The 22,698-nt window shown below is 41.5% G+C and overlaps 2 protein-coding genes across 3 annotated transcripts in view; both read left to right on the top strand.

Moving 5' to 3' along the window:
• TRPM2 (transient receptor potential cation channel subfamily M member 2) overlaps window positions 1-4,525 on the top strand; it is a 63,451-nt gene extending 58,926 nt beyond the window's left edge. For both annotated transcript variants that reach the window (XM_070754041.1, XM_070754042.1), the window contains 3 exons: window positions 1,600-1,701; window positions 2,963-3,079; window positions 4,128-4,525. In XM_070754041.1, the coding sequence (XP_070610142.1) occupies window positions 1,600-1,701; window positions 2,963-3,079; window positions 4,128-4,253 (345 nt within the window). In that variant the 3' untranslated portion in view covers window positions 4,254-4,525. The remainder of the gene's footprint in view (window positions 1-1,599; window positions 1,702-2,962; window positions 3,080-4,127) is intronic.
• A 10,227-nt stretch (window positions 4,526-14,752) lies between these two features.
• On the top strand, window positions 14,753-19,867 carry LRRC3 (leucine rich repeat containing 3). The gene is made up of 2 exons (XM_070754039.1): window positions 14,753-14,911; window positions 17,937-19,867. The coding sequence occupies exon 2, from the start codon at window positions 18,138-18,140 to the stop codon at window positions 18,921-18,923; it is 786 nt and encodes a 261-aa protein (XP_070610140.1). The 5' UTR covers window positions 14,753-14,911; window positions 17,937-18,137; the 3' UTR covers window positions 18,924-19,867.
• The last annotated feature ends 2,831 nt before the right edge of the window (window positions 19,868-22,698 follow it).

Below are 22,698 nucleotides of genomic sequence, written 5' to 3'. Positions count from 1 at the left end.
AGAGTAGGTGGACCATGAGGTCTTTTCCTGCCGTCAATCTTCTTTGTTTCTATTCTCTGCCTCCCGAGTCCCAACTGATCGGGAAGAAATGGGGATTTTGTAGTAACCTTCCCCTGGAGTGGGATGGGAATGGAGATTTTACAGTGTCCTTCCCCTGCCATGCTCACCAAACCAAGCCCACAGAAACAGTAGTAAAAAAATTTGAAACCCCCCACTGATGCCTACCAAGTCAGAACTAGTGGCTTGTGTGTAAACCAGGGGTAGGCAAAGTTGGCTCTTCTATGACTTGTGGACTTCAACTCCCAGAATTCCTGAGCCAATCATGCTAGCGCAGGAATTCTGGGAGTTGAAGTCCACATGTCATAGAGTGTTCTGTCTGGGTCACTCCAGAAGCCAATACCAACCCAAAAAGAGAAGCCAGACACACTGGTAAAAGGCAAAGGCAGTTTATATAATTCAAGGAAAACACAGGTAACAGAAAATGTCCTTACAAACAGGGAAAACGCTGGAACTTCAAATATATACACAAAGGCAATAGTCCATGAAGCAATACCAGATTCTTGCTGCCAAGACGAAGCTGTAGATAGCAAACATACGCCTCCCACGAGTCTTCCAGACTGCTAGGCCACAAGCCAAGATCAGAGATGCTGAGAATCAAAACAGGTCACCGCAACTCCAATTGATAACACTCCACATGGCTTCAAGGCCTTGCCTGCCTTTTAAACCCTGCTGATGAGGACCACACCCAAACCCAACTGTTTCTAATTCAATGGTGATAATATTCCTTTAACTGCTCCTTTTGTTGCTCTGAACGTCTCTGTCTCATGTCAATGACAGCTTGTGCGTTATCACCTAATGACTCCAAGCTACTGGCTGGGGAGAGCCCCCCCCCCCGGGGCTCTCATGCTGATCTCCTTCATCCCATTCCTGATTTTCCTCTCCCCGTCTGACTGTTCAGCCCCCTCCTCTTCGCTGTCCTCCTCCTCCGGGCATGGAGCCAGCAGAGACACAGATGGTCCCTGAGCAGCCTCAGGCTGAATCACAACATAGAGGAGCCAACTTTTGCTGATTTTCTATGTAGTGTTCACTGCAGGAATTCATTCAGGAGGCCATTGAGGCACGAGTGATCCTTAGTAATGCTTTCCAATCCAGGAAAACACCCAATTGGTATAGAAGACAAATCTATGCACAAAGCCCTTCTGGCCGTGGCTGTTACCCATTTCCTGGAGGATCCCCATATTGTGTTCCAATTCTGGGGCAAGGCAATCCTGCAAAGAGCTAAGGATGGTAAATCTCTGCATCCAGGGGTCCTTAAATTCAAAATTAGTCCAGTTTGCCTGGGTCAAAAGACGTATAATTAAAATCCTGGCTTTTAGTACCTCAGCAAAAGATTCCATAATTCTTATCTGAGTTTCCAATACTGGATTTTATTTTTCAGCATGATGTTAGCTAAGAAATCAAATCCTTCTTGCCTGCACCTCAGAGATTTAACATTGTATTAAGTTTATTAGGGATGCCCATTACAAACACTGACAGCTGAATAGAATGTGTAAAGTGTTAGTTGCCTCTTACACTTAATAATGCATTGATTCTTTCCAGGGATCTCTTGAACCTGGGGAAGCCTTGCCACAAAAAATAAAACAGGTCCTGAGACGGGAGTTCTGGCCACAATTTCAGAAATTGCTGAATCAAGGAACAGAGGTATTTGGCCATGCAGTTGTGGCTTGATAAAAGCAAAGAAGAGTCTTATAAAATTTTTGGTGAACCTTAGCCACATTTCCCAAGAGCATGACAGTAGTAGAAAATTGCACTTGCGATGCTGGGGTTATATAGCACATAAATATAGGATGAATCATGTTTTTTTAAGATGACTTTTTAACAATACAGAAATTTTGCACTTTGCCAAAGATAAAGCATGAGTTATGCACATTTTATTTAAACTTTTTATTAACCAGTTAGGTCACTTCCTTAGTGTGAAGGAGAGTGGAGTGCCTGGCTGTTTAAATAGAGTAGCTTGCTCTACCATTTGGTTGGGGATGTGTTTCTTTTTTGATGGTTCCCAGAATAGGGTATTATTCAGGGCTGGTTTCTAACTTACCTTGCTGCCAGTTCGCTTCCTCCTGCACGCAATAGCAAAAAAAAAAAAATCCTAAAAAACAAAATTTAAAATTAGATGGCGACTGCATGCACAGTGCCAGAAACTCGGCTTCTGCACACGGTCAGAAGAAAACAAAATTAAACAACACAATATAACTCCAAGTAAATCAAACTTCTGTGAAATCAAACTGTCCACTTGGGAAGCAATATATATAGATTATATTATTACTATTTATTATTATTAGTTATTAGATTTATATGCCGCCCCTCTCTGGAGACTCGGAGTGGCTCACAACACAAAACACAGTACAAATCCAACCATAAAAAGCAATTTAAAACTCTTAGTATAAAAACAATCATACATCTCAGACAAACCTTGCGTAAAACGGAAATGGCCCAGGGGAATAAATTTCCCCATGCCTGATGGCAGAGGTGTGTTTTAAGGAGTTTGCAAAAGGCAAGGAGGGTGGGGGCAATTCTAATCTCTGGGGGGAGCTGGTTCCAGAGGGTTGGGACATTGTTTCGTCAACGGGACCCGGAGAAGGCCAACTCTGTGGGACCTAACCGGTCACTGGGATTCGTGCGGCAGAAGGCGGTCTCGGAGATATTCTGGTCCAATGCCATGAAGGGCTTTATAGGTCATAACCAACACTTTGAATTGTGACCTGAAACTGATAGGCAACCAAAGCAGACTGTGGAGTGTTGGTGTAACATGGGCATACCTAGGGAAGCCCATGATAGCTCTCGCAGCTGCATTCTGCACGATCTGAAGTTTCCGAACACATTATATACATATAATCCCTGAATCCCATCTTTTTCCATAGATTATATATATATATAATCCCTGAATCCTATCTTTTTCCAGATATATAAAGGGTACGTGGATGATCCAAGGAACACAGACAATGCTTGGATAGAGACAGTGGCCATCAATGTACATTTTGAAGATCAGAATGATGTCGAAATGAAGCGTCTGAATTCAGTAGGTGTCACCAGGTCATTTCCTACCATCATGCTATCCTCAAGATATAGATTCTAAGGTTCTGTGAACAAAATTCAGGGTGGTGGGGGTCTGGGAAGATAGATGAACGGTCCAAAGAAATTTAGGAAGACACTCTGAGTGACAAAATGATGGTAAAGAAAGGAACACAGAAAAGAGAGATTGTGCATTTGTGTGTGTGTGTGTGTGTGTGTACACATGTATATAAGATAGAGACAGAGAATGGATCACAATTCCTGGCAATGTAATAAGAGAAACGTTCAGCAAGTCTACTACAGAAACAGTCACACTCTGTTGCTTGCTTGGGAGGGAGTTACACATTACAGTATCATACGTTTGGAACACAGTAGCCAATATTAACTCCTGATATTCACTAGATCAGAAAATAGGTATTCAGTGCTGCTTTCCAGTATTGCACAGATGCCAAAATGGAAAGCTTTGTATTTATTATTAAAGGTGATTTTTGTTATGCCAGAATGATATAACATTTCTCCTGCATTAATTGCAGGTGATAATATCTCCTTCTACTCTTTCTTTCTTTTTATCTTAAAGAGCAATACTTCAATACTGTGTTCTTAAACTATTATGAGGATCTTTAATATTGAAGGGAAAATTCATGTTTGCAGTGCACATTGCAATATATATGTGTGCCAATTATTTGCCGTTGTTCAGTATTCAGAGGTTCCTCATAAAATCATAGCATTAAAGGGGTCTATTAATTCAGCCTGCTTAATGCAGGAGTTAAAACCCCCAGCAACCAAACAACTATCTAGCCCAGTGATAGCAAAACTTTTTTTCCCCGGGTAGCAAAATATCTTCAAGTTGCCGAGGTTGGGAAACACTGCTCTATTGTATAAGCAAAGAGAAAAAGCGCAGACCCTAAAAGCGATTTATATTCTCATCAATCTCGGATTAATAGACTCACTGAGGTTTTTAAGGTCATCTGCTTATATCGCAGACTGTTTCCTTCTGCCTTTCATCAGACTGCTGGGACACTAACTTTTTTTCTGTCTGGGATTTCTTTCTCCAGTTTCTTCAGGGTTGTGACTTCGAAGTGACGGTGCGATGGCAGCTGGTGGACAAGAAGATCCCCCTTTATCTCAATCACAAAGAACTTCTGAGGAAAGCAACCATCCTTTTGGGAGCCTATTTATAATGGCCAAGAGCAACATTACATTTTGCATCTGCATTTCATTCCTCTAACTGCACTAAATCGGACTGTATCCTGCTTTTCCTTAGGACATTTTTCCATTATAGCTGAACTTCTTCAATGAACTTCTTCTTGATTTGGCCAAAATGTATGCTTGTTTGAACTGCAAAAAAAAGAAGGGCTTTCTTTCATTATAACTGAAGCCCTGAATTCCCTTTCCAGAAATGTCATACATATCCCCGTGGATCTTTTAGAAGTAATGGACATCAGGGCTCTGGGTGGCCTCATAAATTTGTAAAATATACAATAAAGTGAATTGTAATTCATCTTGTAAAACTATTTAATACTATTGGTTATGACCTATAAAGCCCTTCATGGCACCAGACCAGAATATCTCCGGGACCGCCTCCTGCCGCATGAATCCCAGCGACCGGTTAGGTCCCACAGAGTTGGCCTTCTCCAGGTCCCCTCGACTAAACAATGTCATTTGGCGGGACCCAGGAGAAGAGCCTTCTCTGTGGTGGCCCCAACCCTCTGGAACCAGCTCCCCCCAGATATCAGAGTTGCTCCCACCCTCCTTGCCTTTCGCAAGCTCCTTAAAACCCACCTCTGTTGTCAGGCATGGGGGAATTGAAAATTTTTTCTCCCTTTCCCCTAGGCTTATAGAATTTATACATGGTATGTTTGTTGGTATGATTGGTCTCTTAAATTGGGTTTTTTTAGATTACTTTTTAATATTAGATTTGTTACATTGTTTTTTATTGCTGTTAGCCGCCCCGAGTCTTCGGAGAGGGGCGGCATACAAATCTAAATAAACTAAACTAAACTAAACTAATAGTAGGGGAATTAGCTATCTCTGCCTTCAAATTGCACAAAGCATCACTTCTCATCCAAGAAGCAAAAGGGAATGTAATATTCTTCAAATACTTGAAAGGAGGGCAGAAGGTCACAACTTCTCTATTATTGCACTGTGCATATTAATAGACATAATTTATAGGACTTTGATTGACTTTTAGGGGGGGGGGATGTCCTAAAACAAAGAGTCATTTATACAATGGAACTAGTCATTCAGCTAATAGGTTCTTCTTCATTGAATGCGATTAAATGAAAGCTTGTGGCCATGGGGGACAGGATAATCATAATTTGGGCTATACCAGGCACTAAATTGGACTAGTTTTAAATGGTCTGTTTCTACTGTCTGATTGTTTCTGCTTGATATATAGACTATCTTTTCTTCCAGCTCCTTCAGGCTACTATATTTTTGGAGTATAGAACGCACTTCCCACACACCTCTAAAAGAGGGTGGAAATATTGGTGCATCTTATATACCAAATACAAGCATTTTTGGCCTCCCGCCTTGCATGAAAACTGGGTGTGAAGAGGGTTTGGGAGGTCTGCAGAGTCCTCCTGGGGGCTGGGGATGGCAAAAACGTCCCTGTTTTTGCAAAATAATAAGTGAAAAACATCCCATTTTCCCCTCTCCTTTCTTTTGGTGGAAAACCAAGCAACCCACCTCTGCCGTCAGGAGGCTCCGTGGGGTTGCAATGTAAGTGGAAAATGGTTCTTGAGAAGATGCAAAGAAATCTTGAACTCATGGTTCTTATCTAGAAAAGTTCGTAAGTAGAGGCATTCTTAGGTAGAGGTACCACTGTATTTCTAGATCTAGAGGTTCCTCATTTGTTCATCAAATGGTCCTCCTCCCAGGACAGATAGTTTCATTGTTACAAAGAACATATTGTGTTTTCCTTTTTAAAAAAGTGGGAAATTAATAAGAATATTTAAAAGAGAAAAGAACATAAGGAGCATATTCACACCTTGAAATGGTGCTGGTCTCATTCTTTATGAATGCTATCATTAATTCAATTCAGCATGTTCTAAAGTAATTAGTACCGAGAAGCTTTTTCTCTCGTGAATGTCATTTGCTGAAGTCATTTGGCCTCTATTTTTTAATTGGCAGTAGTATTGAATACTTATCCTTGGTATCCATTACAGATGGGATTTTGTGATATTTCTTAATTTAGGCCAATAATTCTAATGCCAACGGAATCTGAATTTATGCTTCATTTTGTTCTTCTCAATAAAACAATTTGCTTCAGCAAGTGTTGATATATCAGTGCCAGAAGTGCCAATGATGTCACAGTGTTATTTATAAAGATTTCAAAGACAGCTTTTCCTCAAAGGTTTCATTCTATTAACGAATGACAGCAAAGCAGCTTGAATAGCAATTTGTGTTCCTAGTTCTAAAGGTTTTATTCTATTAATGAATGAAAGCAAAGCAGCATGAATAGCGATTTGTGTTTATTTAGGTTGCATAGGGGAAATTAGCACTCGCTGTCTTTGAGCGATTCCCTGTTCTGGCCCCTGGGATTCATCTGAATAGCTGGTGGAGGAGATGTCAGGGCCTGGTCTCAGGCTGCTGTTGTTGAATGCCAGGCCGGTTACCACCAAAGCCCCTTGATCCGGGACTTACTCCTGGAGGAGGGGGCTGACCTGGCCCACATAACTAAGACCTAGATGGGCCAGGATGGGGGTGTTCTCCATGGTAGGTGGCGTTAGCCTCCAATGATAGGTTTGACCTTGCCCGATAGCCAATCAGGACTGAGACTTTGAAAAGTATAAATAAGCCCCCCATCTTACATTTTCCCCTCTTTGACTCAGTCCTAGTTCAGGACGTGTGCCTTTGCTTCCAGAAATAGCATCTAGTCAAGAGTTTTCCTGTTGGTTTCCTAGTTGTCATCTACCTGTCATAGCATCCTTGATCAAAAGTGTCCTTTCCCCTGCGAGCTTCCCCAACAACAATTGGCCTTTCGTTGGGTTGAGGCAGTTCCAGACTTCTGGCCAGCTGTCACTCGCATCCTCCAGCCAAAGGCCCGGATTTCTTCTCTTGCCAGAATGCCAGCTGCAAGAGGGGAGAAGTGGGACGAGGCCTGGCTGAAGGAGAAATGTCTCAGAATGTGGATACATAATGCGGGGCGTAGTTGGCATCGGGCAGGCTTTAGCGCATTGTCGCTATTGTTGCCATTTGAGTTGCAATAGTCCGTTCGGCACCCTCTGCAGTCACCTGCCCTGTCAAAATTTTCTACCGGCTTTTTTTCTCTCACTGGTGGCTTTTCCGAGACACCTTATGAGCCGTCTGCCAGCTGGCTGAAACTTGCCACCACGACACTAGACTAAAGTGACCAGACGTCCCAGTTTCAGTGGGACAGTCATGCTTTTTTGTCCTTTGTCCCGAATCCCGTGCCCTTTGAAAAATGTCCCGCTTTTTTTCCTCCCAACCAACTCCCTTGAGAAGAAGTTGGAGGGAGGGGATTCTGGGCTCTCCGCTGCTGCCTTGCCCTCCCCGCCCCAACCCAGCTTGGCCAGAGGTCTCTGCACAGACTTCAGGACAGTTGTGCAGGCCTTTGCTCAAGTGTTTCCCCTGCCCCACCCCCGATGGGCCCAGTCATGTCCCGGTGCTGCCCTGCTGAAGAGGGAACAGCAGGCAGGAGGATTTGCCATGACCGGGGAGGAGCTTAAGGGCCAGTTGGGACTCTGCTGGCTGCTCTTCCTTCCCAGCCCCCGCCCCCCGCTCCAAAGAGTAAGGACAGCTGTGAGGGTGAGTAACGGGGCAGCAGAACTGGGGGAGGTCATCCTTCTGAACCCCCTCCCCACAGCTGGCCTTCTGTGTCAGTTTTGAGCCGGGTGGGATGTGTGAAAGAGCAGTGGAGGAGCTTGGAGGGTGGGTCAGGGGGCTGTCCAGGTCCACTGGGCAGAGACTCCAAGGGAGAAGAGAAGCACCTGCTGAGCCTTCGGACCTGCTTCACAGCTCCACCTCCTCTCCAACCTTCACCTCCACCCGGGCAACATTGGGGCAGGGAAGAGAGAGAGAAAGCGAGAGAGAAAAGAAAGGAAGAAAGAAAGAAAGAAAGAAAGAAAGGGAGTGAGCGGGAAAGAGAAATAGAATGGAGGAAGAGAGAGAGAGAAAGTGGGGGAAGGAGGTATAAAGAAAGACAGATAGAGAGAGGAAGGAACAGAGAGAGAAAGAGAGAGCAAAAAAGAGAGGAAGGAAGGGAGAAAGAAAGAGGGACAGAGAGAGAAAGAAACAGGAAGGAAGAGAAAGAGGGTGGGAGAGAGAAAGAGAGAGAAAGGGATGGAGGAAGAGAGAGTGAGAGAGAATTTTTTTGCTAATTTTTTTTTGCTACATTTTTTGTCCCTCTTTCCCAATTTTAAAATCTGGTCACTTTACACTAGACCATAGCCTATTAGTCCCTCTGAGAAGCTCTGGCTGTTGAGTACCATTGCTTACTGTCCATTTAGTAGCTATATTGCGCTTGCTGGCTTAAAATCAGGCCCGCTTTTCAGCTGGGCCAAAAATCGCCGCTATCTTCGCCTTGCTGCTGTTAATAGCCACCCCAAGTCTACGGAGAGGGGTGGCATACAAATCTAAATAAATAACTAAATAACTAAATAACTAAATAATGAATAAATAAATAAATATATTTATATATACATATATATATATACTGTATATAAATAAATAATATCCGTCTTTGCTCACAAATAGAGTGCCCTGGTTGCTATGAGGCCCGCTAGCCAGCAGGCCCAAAATCCGCCACCTTCTACCACTCTGCTTCCTTACTTGCTCGCTTTCGCCGGGGCTGTCTCTTCTACTGATCCACAAAGTCTTCAGCTGATTCCTCAGTCTCTTCATTGCAGCTGACAATCTCCTTCTGGAGCCTGCCAGGGAGCTCTAATGCCAATTAGAATAAGGTCTTCTGCTCTCCTCGCCATTCTGAATGAGGCCATTTGACCGTCCGATGGCCATTTTGAGTACAGTAACTCCCCTGCCATGTGGCCTCATGCTTGGCGGCCATTTTGGGTGCACCAAGAAGTCACGGAGGCCATTTTGGAAGTGGTAATAAAGGCGGTAGCCATTTTGAGGGCTTCTCTAAGCCAATGGCAGCCATTTTTAATGTACATGCCTTATGGTGGTGGCCATCTTGGCATCCATTTTGGATGTACTCATGTGGGTGGCCATTTTGGATATACCCGACTTATGGCAGTGGCCATTTTAAGTGTACCAATTTATGAAAAAAAACCTTGACTTCAGCAACAGAGTGATCAATGCCTGGAATGCACTACCTGACTCTGTCGTTTCTCCCTCAAATCACAAAAACGTTAACTTTACTCTATCTCCCCATTCCTAAGAGATCTCTAAGGGACATGCATAAGCACACCATTGTGCCTACTGTCCCTGTCCTATTGCCCAATTTACCTGTACCTACTTTGCTAATGTATATGTTTATACCAATGCTTGACAAATAAATAAATAAATAAATAAAATAAAATAAATGAATAATTACAATTGCACACGTTTCTGTGGTATGAAGAGACTACGTTTTATGCAGGAAAAAACAGATGTTCAATAAAGGAATAATGTTCAATAATAACCCCGTCGGTTGGCGGGGCCCAGGGAAAGAGCCTTCTCTGTGGCGGCCCCGACACTCTGGAACCAGCTCCGCCTGGAGATTAGAACTGCCCCCACCCTCCTTGCCTTCCGTAAACTCCTTAAAACTCACCTCTGCCGTCGGGCATGGGGGAATTGAGGCATTAGCCTCCCCTCCCCCGGGCCTATACAATTTATGTATGGTATGTCTGTGTGTATGTCTGGTTTAATAATGGGGTTTTTAAATGTTTTTTAAATTTATTAGATTTGTTGTGAATTGTTCTATTGTATGTTGTGAGCCGCCCCGAGTCTATGGAGAGGGGCGGCATACAATCTAATAAAATAAATAAATAAATAAATATTAGTTCTAAGTGCAGATACTATAGCTCAATGATGGCGAACCTATTTCACAGGTGCCACAGGTGGCATATGGAAGCATATCTGCTTGCATATCAGCTGTTACTCTAGCTCAGCTCCAATGTGCATGTGTGTGCCAGCCAGCTTTTTTCGGCTTTCCCAGAGACTCTGGGAGGGCATTTTCAGCTTCCAGAGAGTCTCTGGGGGGATGGGAGAGGGTATTTTTGCCTCTGGAGCTTGAAGAACACGAAAAACGGGCCTACCGGGCCCACCAGAGTTTGGGAAATGGACTGTTTCTGGCCTCCAGAGGGCCTCCAACAGAGGCGGGGAGCCATTTTTGCCATCCCCAGGCATTGAATTATGGGTGTGGGCACTCGCGCATGCACTACAGCACATGCATACATGCTTTTGGTAGCCAAGGGAAAAAAGGTTTGCCGTCACTACTGTTAAATATTCATGAAGAAGGTTCCAGAGTTCAGAATCTGCATGGAGCCTCCTAAGCCGTCCTGATTGGTTGCTTCATTTGGCGGGAGACTTGTTACCATGTCAGATAGAGTTCGTTACATTGTGAACCCTATAAATACAAAGCCGTGGCACTTTCCTTAGAGCTATTTAACTGTAACCCGTTTGCGTTAACCCTGTCAGTTCTACCGAATAAACAACTGCCAATTCTACCAGTTAACTCTCCGAGTATTTTTCAACTACTATAGCTGAACTTGAGTGGCTTGAGTTCATATAATATATGTGTTCTTTATCTGCATACTCTATATCAACAGAACAACAATGCTATGCTCATAAAAAACTCTTCCTGTGTTTACACAATATACTTGAATTAGTCATTGAATTATCAATGTGCAATTCATTGAAGGTTGCATTTGTATAACATGCTAAGCTATGAACAGACAAGCCAAGGTCAAAAGTAACCAAGCCCACCTTCTTATATGAACGCAGCATATTCTGCAAACAGAAATGCAGTGAAAGTTATTGTACAAACTAGGCAACCACATTTTAGTATAGAATGAGTTACAAGAGTTGTAAACCTAATCCTACGTAGCTTCTGCTCTGGCAATCTCACACTACTTACCAGAGCTTACAAAACTTTTGCCAGACCCATCCTCGAATACAGCTCATCTGTTTGGAACCCATATCACATCTCAGACATTAACACCCTTGAAAATGTCCAAAGATACTTCACCAGAAGAGCCCTTCACTCCTCCACTCGAAATAGAATACCCTATGAGACTAGACTTTCAATCCTGGGCCTAGAAAGTTTAGAACTAAGACGCCTTAAACAAGATCTAAGTACTGCCCACAAGATCATATGCTGCAACGTCCTGCCTGTCAGCGACTACTTCAGCTTCAACCACAACAACACAAGAGCACACAACAGATTTAAACTTAATATTAACCGCTCCAAACTTGACTGTAAAAAATATGACTTCAGTAACCGAGTTGTCGAAGCGTGGAACTCATTACCGGACTCCATAGTGTCATCCCCAAACCCCCAACACTTTACCCTTAGATTATCTACGGTTGACCTATCCAGATTCCTAAGAGGTCAGTAAGGGGCGAGTACAAGTGCACTAGAGTGCCTTCCGTCCCCTGTCCTATTGCTCTCCTATATCTCCTATACCTTTCTTCTATTCCTATATCTTCTATTCTTTCATTGATATGTTCTATTACTTTATCTTCTTTTCTATTATTTCTTAGATATATTTTACTATGAGCATCTCCTCTATAACCTTCATCATGTATTTTACTATGTGTATATAGATATACTGTATACCCACTAAAACCCTCATTGTGTATTGGATGAAAATAAATAAATAAAAAATAAAAAAATAAATGCTGAGGAAACTCAGTTTGCATTGTCAATTTATGTTCATTAAACATTGATAGATTTAGATAAATTTATTTCACGTACAATTGATACATATTTCTAAGTACAAGAGCACTAACGTCATTATGACATCATAATACAAGCCCCACTCTTTCATATTTACATTGTGACATCACATGCAAATACTTAAAGAGTGAAACTTCCTTTGCAAAGTTGTAATGGGGATTCCATCCGTCACATGCACACTGCTGTAGGGTTTTGTAAATTCCAGAAAATAAATGTTTTATATCTACATGTTCTGTCTGGGTTTTCCCAGACCTCCACACCCACTGAAAAAACAGCCAGACACTCTGGTAAAATCCCAAAAGTATTTTATAGCAGGAAAAAATAAGCACAAAGGAAAACCTGTCTTCACAGCAGACAGGTTACAATACGTTACAACAGGGTCCTGATGTCCAGTCAATTTCACAAGCTTCTTGCTGGCACACCCCCCCAAGGTTTCAATAGTCCAAGGCACAAACCAGGATTGTAGCCACCAAAGTTCACAGACAGGTCTCACGAATCTCCAAGATAAAACTCCACAAGCCAGGAAGGGTGGGGCCGCCTTTTATCCTTTCCCAAGCACCACACCCAAACCCAGCTGTGACCTCTAATGCTGGAAATACCTGGCCAATTGAGTTCGTCTCTGATTAGCTCTCCTTTGTCGCATATCTATGATGTCATGAGCATCTTCCCCCAGGGAATCCAGGCTGCTTGCTGGGGAGAGCTCCCCCTGGTGGAACTCTGGCTGTCCTTCTTCTTCAGCCTGGGATTCCGCTTCCTCGTCAGTCTGCACCTCCTGGTCCTCAGCCTCTCCCTCTGAGCTGGAAGCCGACAGCAAATCAGCCATTCCCGGAGGGGTCCCAGGCTGAACCACAACATCTACAGATATTTATTTATGTATTTATTTATTTATTTCAGGGTGGCTTACAACATGTTAGCAACAGCACCTTTTAACAGAGCCAGCATATTACCACTCCAATGGAATTGCCATGTGTGTGTGTGTGTGTGTTAATGTGTGAGTGTGTGTTCAAATTAGTATGGATTCCTGAAGACCATCTGGCAAGCCCCTGCTGTTTTCTTGGCAGGTTTTTGGAAATAGTTTGTCATTGCCTCCCGAGGAGCCAAGATGGAATGACCCAGCTGGCTTTGTGCCTAAGGTGGGACAAGCATTCACCGTTTCTAAATTTCTAGCCTGAAACTTTTAACTACTACATCAAACTGATTCTCATGGAATAGCCTTATCACCCTCCAAACATATCCACATGAATGTTTTCTTGTATTGTGTTCACACAGCATACTAACAAATAATGCCTTAATCATAATTAACTGGATAAATTACAATTTAAGCTCCACCCATGCTAAACGATAAATTATGAAACCGCAAACCGCATTACGTTTAATCATCATGCAAAATCAGAAAAGCCATTAAGAGCAGCCCAATTGTTGGGCTAACAGTTCATGGTTTTATTTCTATGAGAAGCAAGGGCAAGGCAACCTTAGTGGGTTTTCAGCTAACGATCAATGACTTAAACATAGAAGTCGGACGGCAGAAAAAGACCTCATGGTCCATCTAGTCTGCCCTTATACTATTTTCTGTATTTTATCTTAGGATGGATATATGTTTATCCCAGGCATGTTTAAATTCAGTTACTGTGGATTTATCTACCACGTCTGCTGGAAGTTTGTTCCAAGGATCTACTACTCTTTCAGTAAAATATTTTTTTCTCATGTTGCTTTTAAGTCAGTGGTTCACAATTTGGGGGTCAGGGCCCCTTTGGGGGTTGAACGACAGTTTCACAGGGATCGCCTAAAACCATGGGAAAAGACAAATTTCCCATGGTGCTAGGAACTAAGTCATACATTCTGGTGCCTTGGAACATATTTTTACAATCTGACCAATCAGGCGTTTACAGTGGGGGGGGTCCCTCTGTCCTTCCTGCCAATCAGCTTAAAGCTCTGTTGGGAGAATTGGAGCAAGGCTTATGGCTGGGGATCACCACAACATGAGGAACATGAGGAACATGAGGCACACGTGCTCTTTTGCTACCCGAGGGAAAAAAGGTTTGCAATCACTGGGCTAGATAGTTGTTTGGTTGCTGGGGTTTTAACTCCTGCACTAAGCAGACTGAACTAATAGACCCCTTTAATGCTATGATTTTATGAGGAACCTCTGAATACTGAACAACAGCAAATCATTGGCACACATATATATTGCAATGTGTACTGCAAACATGAATTTTCCCTTAAATATTAAAGATCCTCATAATAGTTTAAGAACACAGTATTGAAGTATTGCTCTTTAAGATAAAAAGAAAGAAAGAGTAGAAGGAAATATTATCACCTGGAATTAACGCAGGAGAAATATATCATTCTGGCATAACAAAAAATCACCTTTAATAATAAATACAAAGCTTTCCATTTTGGCAACTGTGCAATACTGGAAAGCAACACTGAATACCTATTTTCTGATCTAGTGAATATCAGGAGTTAATATTGGCTACTGTGTTCCAAAAGTATGATACTATAATGTGTAACTCCCTCCCAAGCAAGCAATAGACCAGTGTTTCCCAACCTTGGCAACTTGAAGCCATCTGGACTTCAACTCCCAGAATTCCCCAGCCAGCATTTGCTGGCTGGGGAATTCTAGGAGTTGAAATCCAAATAGCTTCAAGTTGCCAAGGTTGGGAAACACTGCAATAGACCATTGTGTTGCTTCCTGTGTCTGCTAATACATGCTTTATTACTGAACGGCCCCTTTAAAAATTCCAGGATGCTCAGCTAGGGTGGCAGTGACAAGCAGATGCGATCCAATTACAGTCAGCATTTGCCATGAATGGCTTTGTGTGCGACTGATGGGAAGAGGACGGTAGCAACAAGTGCTGTGTGCAGGCTGCAAGTCTTCGCTGCTTCTGCTACCGATCTGAGCTGCACTCACATCCAGGCAAGGGTGTGGCAAGAGAAAGCAGAGCGTTGGAGGAGGAAGAAACTTGGATTCCTCAGGTAAAAGGAGACTCATCTGACCTCAGTTCAGGTATCATGGCCAAAGGGGAGAAGATAGTGATAATAGAGCAGATCAGTCATGGCATATTTGCATGATGGAGTGGCTAAAGGTGACTATATGATTTTTTTCTTTCAATAGGCTCAATCCAAGAAGCCAATTTTTTTTGGGGGGGGGGGGATTCTGCTCTGTAACTAGGCAGGTGTCCGGCATCATCCGTGCTGCTCTTATTTTTGACATCATGGTTGAAACTCTGGGAGGAAGATGTAGGTGGAGACTGCAGCTAGATTTAGTGTCATATTTACTTCCTGAAGCATATTAGGATTAGCAGCTTTGCCTGTTATGCTTAGAGCAGGGATCACCAGCGTTCAACGTTATGACTCATGTACCTTTAATAGTTTGGGGAAAGACAGCAGATGTGCTGCTTGTCATGTCACAGTGCTTCAAGGGTTTGAAAAATCTGCTTGTCTATCTTGTCTTCCCCAGCTCGCCTGAGGGCTGAAAGCTTCATCTTAGGCAATAGGTTACGACAAGGTTGAAAAGGAGAAAGAAGCATTCTTAGAGAGGATTGCCTCCTACCTGAGACATTTCTTTTATCACTATGAACCAGCAGGAGATCCTAAGAGACACCGATTTTACCCATAAAATCAAATTTTCAAAACCCAAATTGGTGGCTGTAGCTGATCCCCAAAACAATCTATTTATATCACGGAGTATCTTCAGGGAACTCTGGGGGTGACCAGCTTGCTAAAGATCTTTTACAAAATTTTCTGCATCCATTCCAGAAAAAGCCATTACAGTTTAAAAATGGCATGGAATACACATTATTCTGTGGTCCTTTTTATGTTTTGGGGGGACCACTTGGTGACGAGGCTAATTAATCGCTCTTGCATTTGGCATATAATGAAACTCAGGTTTTTAAAAAAATAATTACTTAACTGAAAAAATTATGCCATCTACAGAAAAGGATTCAGATTATAGATTCCCTTCCTAGGATCTGAAAACTTAAAAAAAACATAACAGTAAAACAATCCTAGTACTAAGAATGGAAAAAGCAATTAAATGATTTCTGATGAGTTTGTTTAGGGCAGAAAAATGGCAAAGAGAACAGATTCTTACTTTCTTTCAACCATCTCTTTTCCTTGCTAAAACTACTCTACCATGCTCTAAATGTCTCCACCCTCAGCAAGCAGATTCATTTCTGAGATAAAATATAAAACAGGATACAGACAAGCAGAATTCCTTTCCCCAAGTGTCTCCATCTTAAGGTTCGAAAAACAAATAAAAACAGGATTCCCCAACTTCCTGTTTCTTTATATTGTTAATTACTCCTCACGCAATGATTTTTCCCTGCGAAAGTCTCCTGGTTTTACTAAGTACAAACTTTTTTCCCAGTACAGTGAACCCAAACTGAACAGGCTTATCTCACCCCCACTCCCACCAGCAGTTGTGACAATTGCATTAAGAGTTCAGCTGACATAGCTTGCAGAATATGGTTTAAACAAAAAGATATGTTGTAATATACAGAAAATGTCTCTTCTGATTAATCTTTTTTTTTTTTTAAATTCTCTTTTCAAAGAGAAGAGACTTGGATGCAAATTTATGGGTGGAGTATGATGCTCTCCCAGTTATTTAGTTAAAAGTTAGTCTTGCAACTTTAAGAATATAATAAGCAAACTCTTCAGATGGGCACTTTACTGCTGAAAAGACTGTGATGCTGGGCTTCCCCCTAGGCTGATGAGGCTGAGGGTAGATGGAAAGAACAGGTCCCCGGGGTTGCTTCTCTTAGGTATTTAGGGTTCATCACCCCTTTAGTCTTTGGAGGTATTCCTCGCCACACCTCCATGCATGCACACATATACTTTATCATTAGATTTAGGATGAATCTCCTCTCTTTTCCCATGTCTTATATAAGCTGTAAAGTTCTGGATGACTATCAGATAGCATATACCGTAAATGAGGTTGTTTGTAACTTGTGTCATATTTAATGCAGGAGTTCAAATAAGGAACATAACGCTTATTCTGTCTTCTTCATTCCTTTAAATAGCAATAGTACTTAGACTTACCATATATACTGCTTCCTAGTGCTTTACAGCCTTCTCTAAGTGGTTTACAGAGTCAGCATATTCTCCCAACAATCTGGGTCCTCATTTTACCCACCACAGAAGGATGAAAGGATAAAACAGAAAGGAAAAGGAGAATGGGGAGATTTTTTTTAAAAAGCAGCAAGCAGCAAGTGGCCAGAACCTGGTGGGAGTAACCATGGTATTATTCATTGTGAGTGAGCATCACTTTTTTTTTACCACTGATCTGCAACTTCCCTAGTTTCCATTGCTTCTTTTAAATCCCAAGAGGGAATTATTTCCACTTGAATTGTTTTTTAGAATGGGATTGCGCAAACTGGGCTCCTTCACAGCAATAAAAACATGTTTCAAAATGCAACAACATCAGCACTAACATTCTCCATCAACTTCAACAAGAGAACGATTGAAAAGGAGGGGGAGAGAAATGACCTCAAGGGTTTTGTCTTCAATTGTTTCTGTCCAGAGGGAGGGAGAAGGAGAGGGAAGGAAGGAGGGAGGGAGAGAGAGAAGGAAGGAAGGAGGGAGGGAGAGAGGGAGGGAAGGAAGGAAGGAGTTAGGGAGGGAGAGAGAGAGAGAAGGAAGGAGGGAGGGAGAGAGGGAAGAAGGGATGGAGAGAGGGAGGGAAGGAAGGAAGGAGGGGGGGAGAGAGAAGGAAGGAAGGAGGGAGGGAGAGAGGGAAGAAAGGAAGGAAGGAGGGAGAGACGGAAGGAAGGAAGGAGTTAGGAAGGGAGAGAGAGAGGAAAGAAAGGAGGGATAGAGGGAGGGAGGGAAGGAAGGAAGGAGTTATTGGGGGACGGAGAGAATTAGTTACCTATCAGGACTTTGTTACAGAAATTTGCAGTCACAGATTTTTGAATCTTCGACATTTGTTTGATCATGGGTAATAATTTTAATGTTTGTGTTGGCATTAGCTGAAAATGTATTCATATTTCTGCTCCTGTAGAGATTACTTCCCCATCATTCTGTGCTCTGGAAAATGAGAAGAATGAATTGATTGCTGTGACACACCTGACCTCAAATCAACCCACAGAGAGTCTGAAGAAACTCTTGTGGGCCCCCTTAATTCAAAGGAGAGTGGGGGGGGAGAGAAAAGACTTGTTTTCTTTGCCTTAGCAGCCATGTGGGATTTCCTATTACTGATTGGATGACCAGCATGTTTCTGGCAACTGAAGCATCTTGGCCTGTGCTGTTCCTTTGCACTCAAACTCTTTTCTGCCTCTTCTTTTGCACACCTTCCTGTTGCTGTACATCCTGCCCTGAGCAATGCCAATGCACCAATTATTCAGGAGCAACTGCCGTTCTGTGTAGCGCTAGCAACCTGGAGGAGATCCCAACAGATATCCCCAAAGATACCATGTTTTTGAAGCTGGATGCAAATAGGATTACTGCAGTTCCCAACAGCACTTTCAGGCACCTTGCCCACTTACAAGAAATAGACCTCTCCAAGAATGCCATTGAGAAGATTGATTCAGCGGCATTTAAGGGTGTGGCTGACGGCCTGAGATTGCTGGATCTTTCTGGCAATCACATACAGAGAATCCCAAAGGAAGCTCTGGTCAACCTGAATGCCATGATTCGCTTATCTAACAACCCTTGGCATTGTGAATGTACTTTGCAGGAAGTCTTGTGGGAAGTGAAACTGGACCCTGATTCAGTCAATGAGATCACCTGCCAAACCTCTGTGCAAGAAGAATATGCTGGAAAGCCTCTGCTCCACATCCTAGATTCCGGCATCAACTTCTGCAACATGCATCAGAAAACTACCGATGTTGCCATGTTTGTTACCATGTTCAGCTGGTTTACCTTGGTCATTAGCTATGTGGTGTACTATGTCCGGCATAACCAGGAGGATACCAAGAAGCACCTGGAATACTTGAAGTCACTACCGAGCACAAGAGTTCCTAAAGAGACTATCAGCACAATTCTGTAGCCTGGAGTCATGACCTTCAGCTACACAGCCTGTTTTCTAAAGAAGAAAATGTTGGATGAAATATAGAAAGTTTATTTCCTGCTACTTCAGTTCAGGACTTTTCTAAAAAAAAAAAAAAAAGTTTTTTTAAACCAAAATATTTCATAAAAGGTTAAAAAAATGTGTTAACATTATAAATATAGTAAAAATGTCAAAACCACATTACCCTATGCTCTAAGCTGTTGTTACCAATAGTGGACCTAACAGAAAAAAAAACATTAAAAGGTCTTCTTGGCAAGGAATGTGAATGGCACAGGCTTTATTTTGGCTCCCTAAAGTTCACAATCAAGATCTTCTTCCAAGAGAGAAATCTAAAAACCTTCATATGGAGCAATATAATCCTGACAAATGTGCTCTTGGTGCCAATGGAATATGTACATGGTTGACTTTTGCTTAGTGCTCTGAATGAAAACACAAACCACTTTCTCCAAACCTACAGAAAGTTCTATTGCCAATTTCATAGAATTTGCAAACAAGGACCCATACAGCTTGGTGTAATTTAATAGGTGACATGTATGTTTGTGTGTGTGCTGCAAATCTAAAAAGCGATACACTTTATACTGCATCTGGACTCATAATTCTTCATTCTCCTTCAGATTAATAATGTGTTTTTAATTCTGAAAACATTACAGTGCATGGAAGGGGGTGGGGGATGAGCATATGTTTTTAAAAAGTAGTGCTGAATGGATTCCCTTTAGGAACATGGGGCAGATATATAATGATGCAATTCTTTATTTCTACATGTGCTTACTTTGTATTGCAAATGGTGCTTCAAAAGCGCAGCTGATCTGGGAATTAATACTCTTGAAAAGGGGGGGAAATGAATAATAATTTTAACTTGAGAAAAAAATCCTGGCATCTGATGATAACAGTTTCTAAGAACAGGAACCTTCAGACTAAGAAAATATAATATAAGAATAAGCTAATAGAAAAAGGTAAATAAGAAAGCTATAAAGAGCCCCTCATTGAGGGAGATGAGTAGTCTAGAAACATGAAATATAAATAGAATAAATAAAATATTAAATTGGGACTGCTTCTTTACATGATTTTAAGGTTCAAAACCTGTGTTAAAAGCGATCCCCTGTAAATTTAGCAGATTCGAAAAACAGGTTGAATCCAACCTTTTCAGAATTTGGCAGACTTCAATAAAGCAAAGACAATACTAAAGAGAATCTACTAGCGGCAAATAAATTTGACAGCAATGCTATACAGTATTCACACTGTACTAGGCACAGCAACATGCTAGACTTGCTGTTTGAAAACAGATTTGCAGATTAAGTCTTCATTTGCATGTTATGCATTTTAAGACTTTTGAGGACCTTTGATTGTACCTTTCACTCTCTGCTATGCTGTTCTAATGTGATAGCATTGCTTTCCATTGCTACTTTTAGGGAAATGTATATTCTCATAGAAGAGAATATGTATGTATATCTCTCTCTCTCTCTCAGGGTTGAATTTTGGAGTGCTTGATGCTTTCTGAGCATGGTTCTTTGTTTGCTGACATTCCATTATCTAACTAAGCAACATCAGCGCTGCTTAGTCAGGTAATAAATCAACTATATAGTGGCACCTCTACTTAAGAACGCCTCTACTTAAAAACTTTTCTAGATAAGAACCGGGTGTTCAATATATTTTTTACCTCTTCTTAAGAACCATTTTCTACTTAAGAACCCAAGCCCGGAAAAATTTCCCAGGAAATTTGAGAGCGGCACGAAGGCCTGGCCAGTTTCCTGCCATTCCTACTGGGTTTCTCTCTCTGGTGCAGTGGATGGGAGGCAGCCTTGCGCCCGGTGTATGGGAGGTGCATGCTCCTCCTCGCCACCTCAGAGTCCCTCTTTTTTTCTTTAAGCCTTAAAGTTTTGAATTTTTTTTTTATTCCCCTCATCTCCCATTCTTCCTTTGGCTGCGACTGTCCTCTTCCTCTTCTTCCTCCTCCTCCTCCCACCCAAATTCTGAGCTTTTATTTCTTTCCTAATGGGTTTGCACGCATTATTTGCTTTTACATTGATTCCTATGGAAAAAATGCTTCTACTTAAGAACATTTCTACCTAAGAACCTTGTCATGGAATGAATTAAGTTCTTAAATAGAGGTACCACTGTATAAGCAAACAGCCATGTTAAGAGAGCTCCAAGGACTCTCAAATGTTCTAGTTACTCAACCTATATAGATTTCTACCAGATGCATTTGTTTGAAATCTTTATAGCTATCCTGTAGGGTTGCACAATACCACAGCTTCATTCATGCAAAGGGAACTGGAACATGTGGGAGCACAAATGTGGCATCACCTTAAAACCTCAAGGCCTTTTTCTTAGATTGTGTGTGATCCTAGGAAAAGATGAAACTGCTGCGTGGCGTTGAAAGGGATCACATTTTTAGTTCTGTGCATTCTTAACCCCTTGTGCTGATCCAGGGGTGGGTTCTAACTTACCTTGTTGCCGGTTTGTTTCCTCATATACCATGTAGCCGCACCTTTTGGACACCTGGGCACTTCATGCGCATGTGCCTATGAAATGCCGGGGGGGAAATAATTCCCCAAAAATAATTCTAAACAAAATGCAAAAAAAAAGATGGAAATATCCACAGACTGGTACTGACCAAACCAGTTCTGTGACATCATCATCGGATTGTTACCGGTTTGGGTGAACTGGTCCAAACTGGGGGGAACCCACCTCTGTGGGGATCACATCAGAAGGCTCATCAGGCAACAGCGGGTTAATCAACATATTGACAAATTTCAGTACAGTTGGAGCCTTTTAAAAAAATTACTAGTTTTATTCTACTGCTTATGTACCATTGCAATTTGGGGTTTTTTGGTGCAAGATGTAAATGTACCTTGGTAATATTTGAATTTGGGAGCTATAATTCAGTCTGATGTTGAAACTTATTTTTTTCCTATTTCTCAGTGTAGAATGTGATTACATCTCTCAAAATGAGCATCACAAATTCCTGCAGCATTTTGTGAACTTAAAAAATACTGGTGGCTGTGCATCCATCTATTATGTAGTTTATTCCTGAAAAAGTCATCCATTGTTACCTTTTTTTCCCTTTTAAACTGTTTTTAAAAATCAAAAAGATTATCCTCTTGCTCTTCTTTTATTAAAAGGGTGCTATACCAACATTTTAAAAAATCAATATTTCTGCCTTCAAACTGACCATTTAATAAATATAGCCCATTAGGAAAAAGAAAGATGGAAGGAGCAAGAAGACGGATTAAATTAAGTACTAATTTTAGTACTAGTTCTAATTATCAGAAATATTTTGCTTATTTGGTAAAAACTAAATGTGCTATTGCATAAAGAGACTGGATGAAGCAAAGAAGAATTCAACATTTATAATGGAAAATAAGGAAGAGAATAATGGTATATCAGTCTATCAGACAGTTGTAACAATCATTTGCTGTGTGTAATAATTTATTTAAAAAAAGCTCATTCTTTTAGCTGTATACACATCAGTTACTATATTTATTAGTAGCCAGAGACATATGTCTGAAACATTTGCTTGATTTTATATGGGAATTCAACATTTATAATGGAAAATAAGGAAGATAATAATGGTATATCAGTCTATCAGACTGTTGTAACAATCATTTGCTCTGTGTAATAAGTTATTAAGAAAAAGCTAATTCTTTTAGCTTGTATCCATATAAGTTACTATATTTATCAGTAGCCAGAGACATATGTCTGAAACATTTGATTGATTTTATATGGGAATACCATGAAAATAGATCTTATGTAA

This window comes from Erythrolamprus reginae, chromosome 5, assembly GCF_031021105.1.
Source record: "Erythrolamprus reginae isolate rEryReg1 chromosome 5, rEryReg1.hap1, whole genome shotgun sequence".
NCBI classification, from domain to species: domain Eukaryota; kingdom Metazoa; phylum Chordata; class Lepidosauria; order Squamata; family Dipsadidae; genus Erythrolamprus; species Erythrolamprus reginae.
Note: the sequence above shows the minus strand (reverse complement) of the source record. Positions and strands in the feature narration are given on the sequence as shown.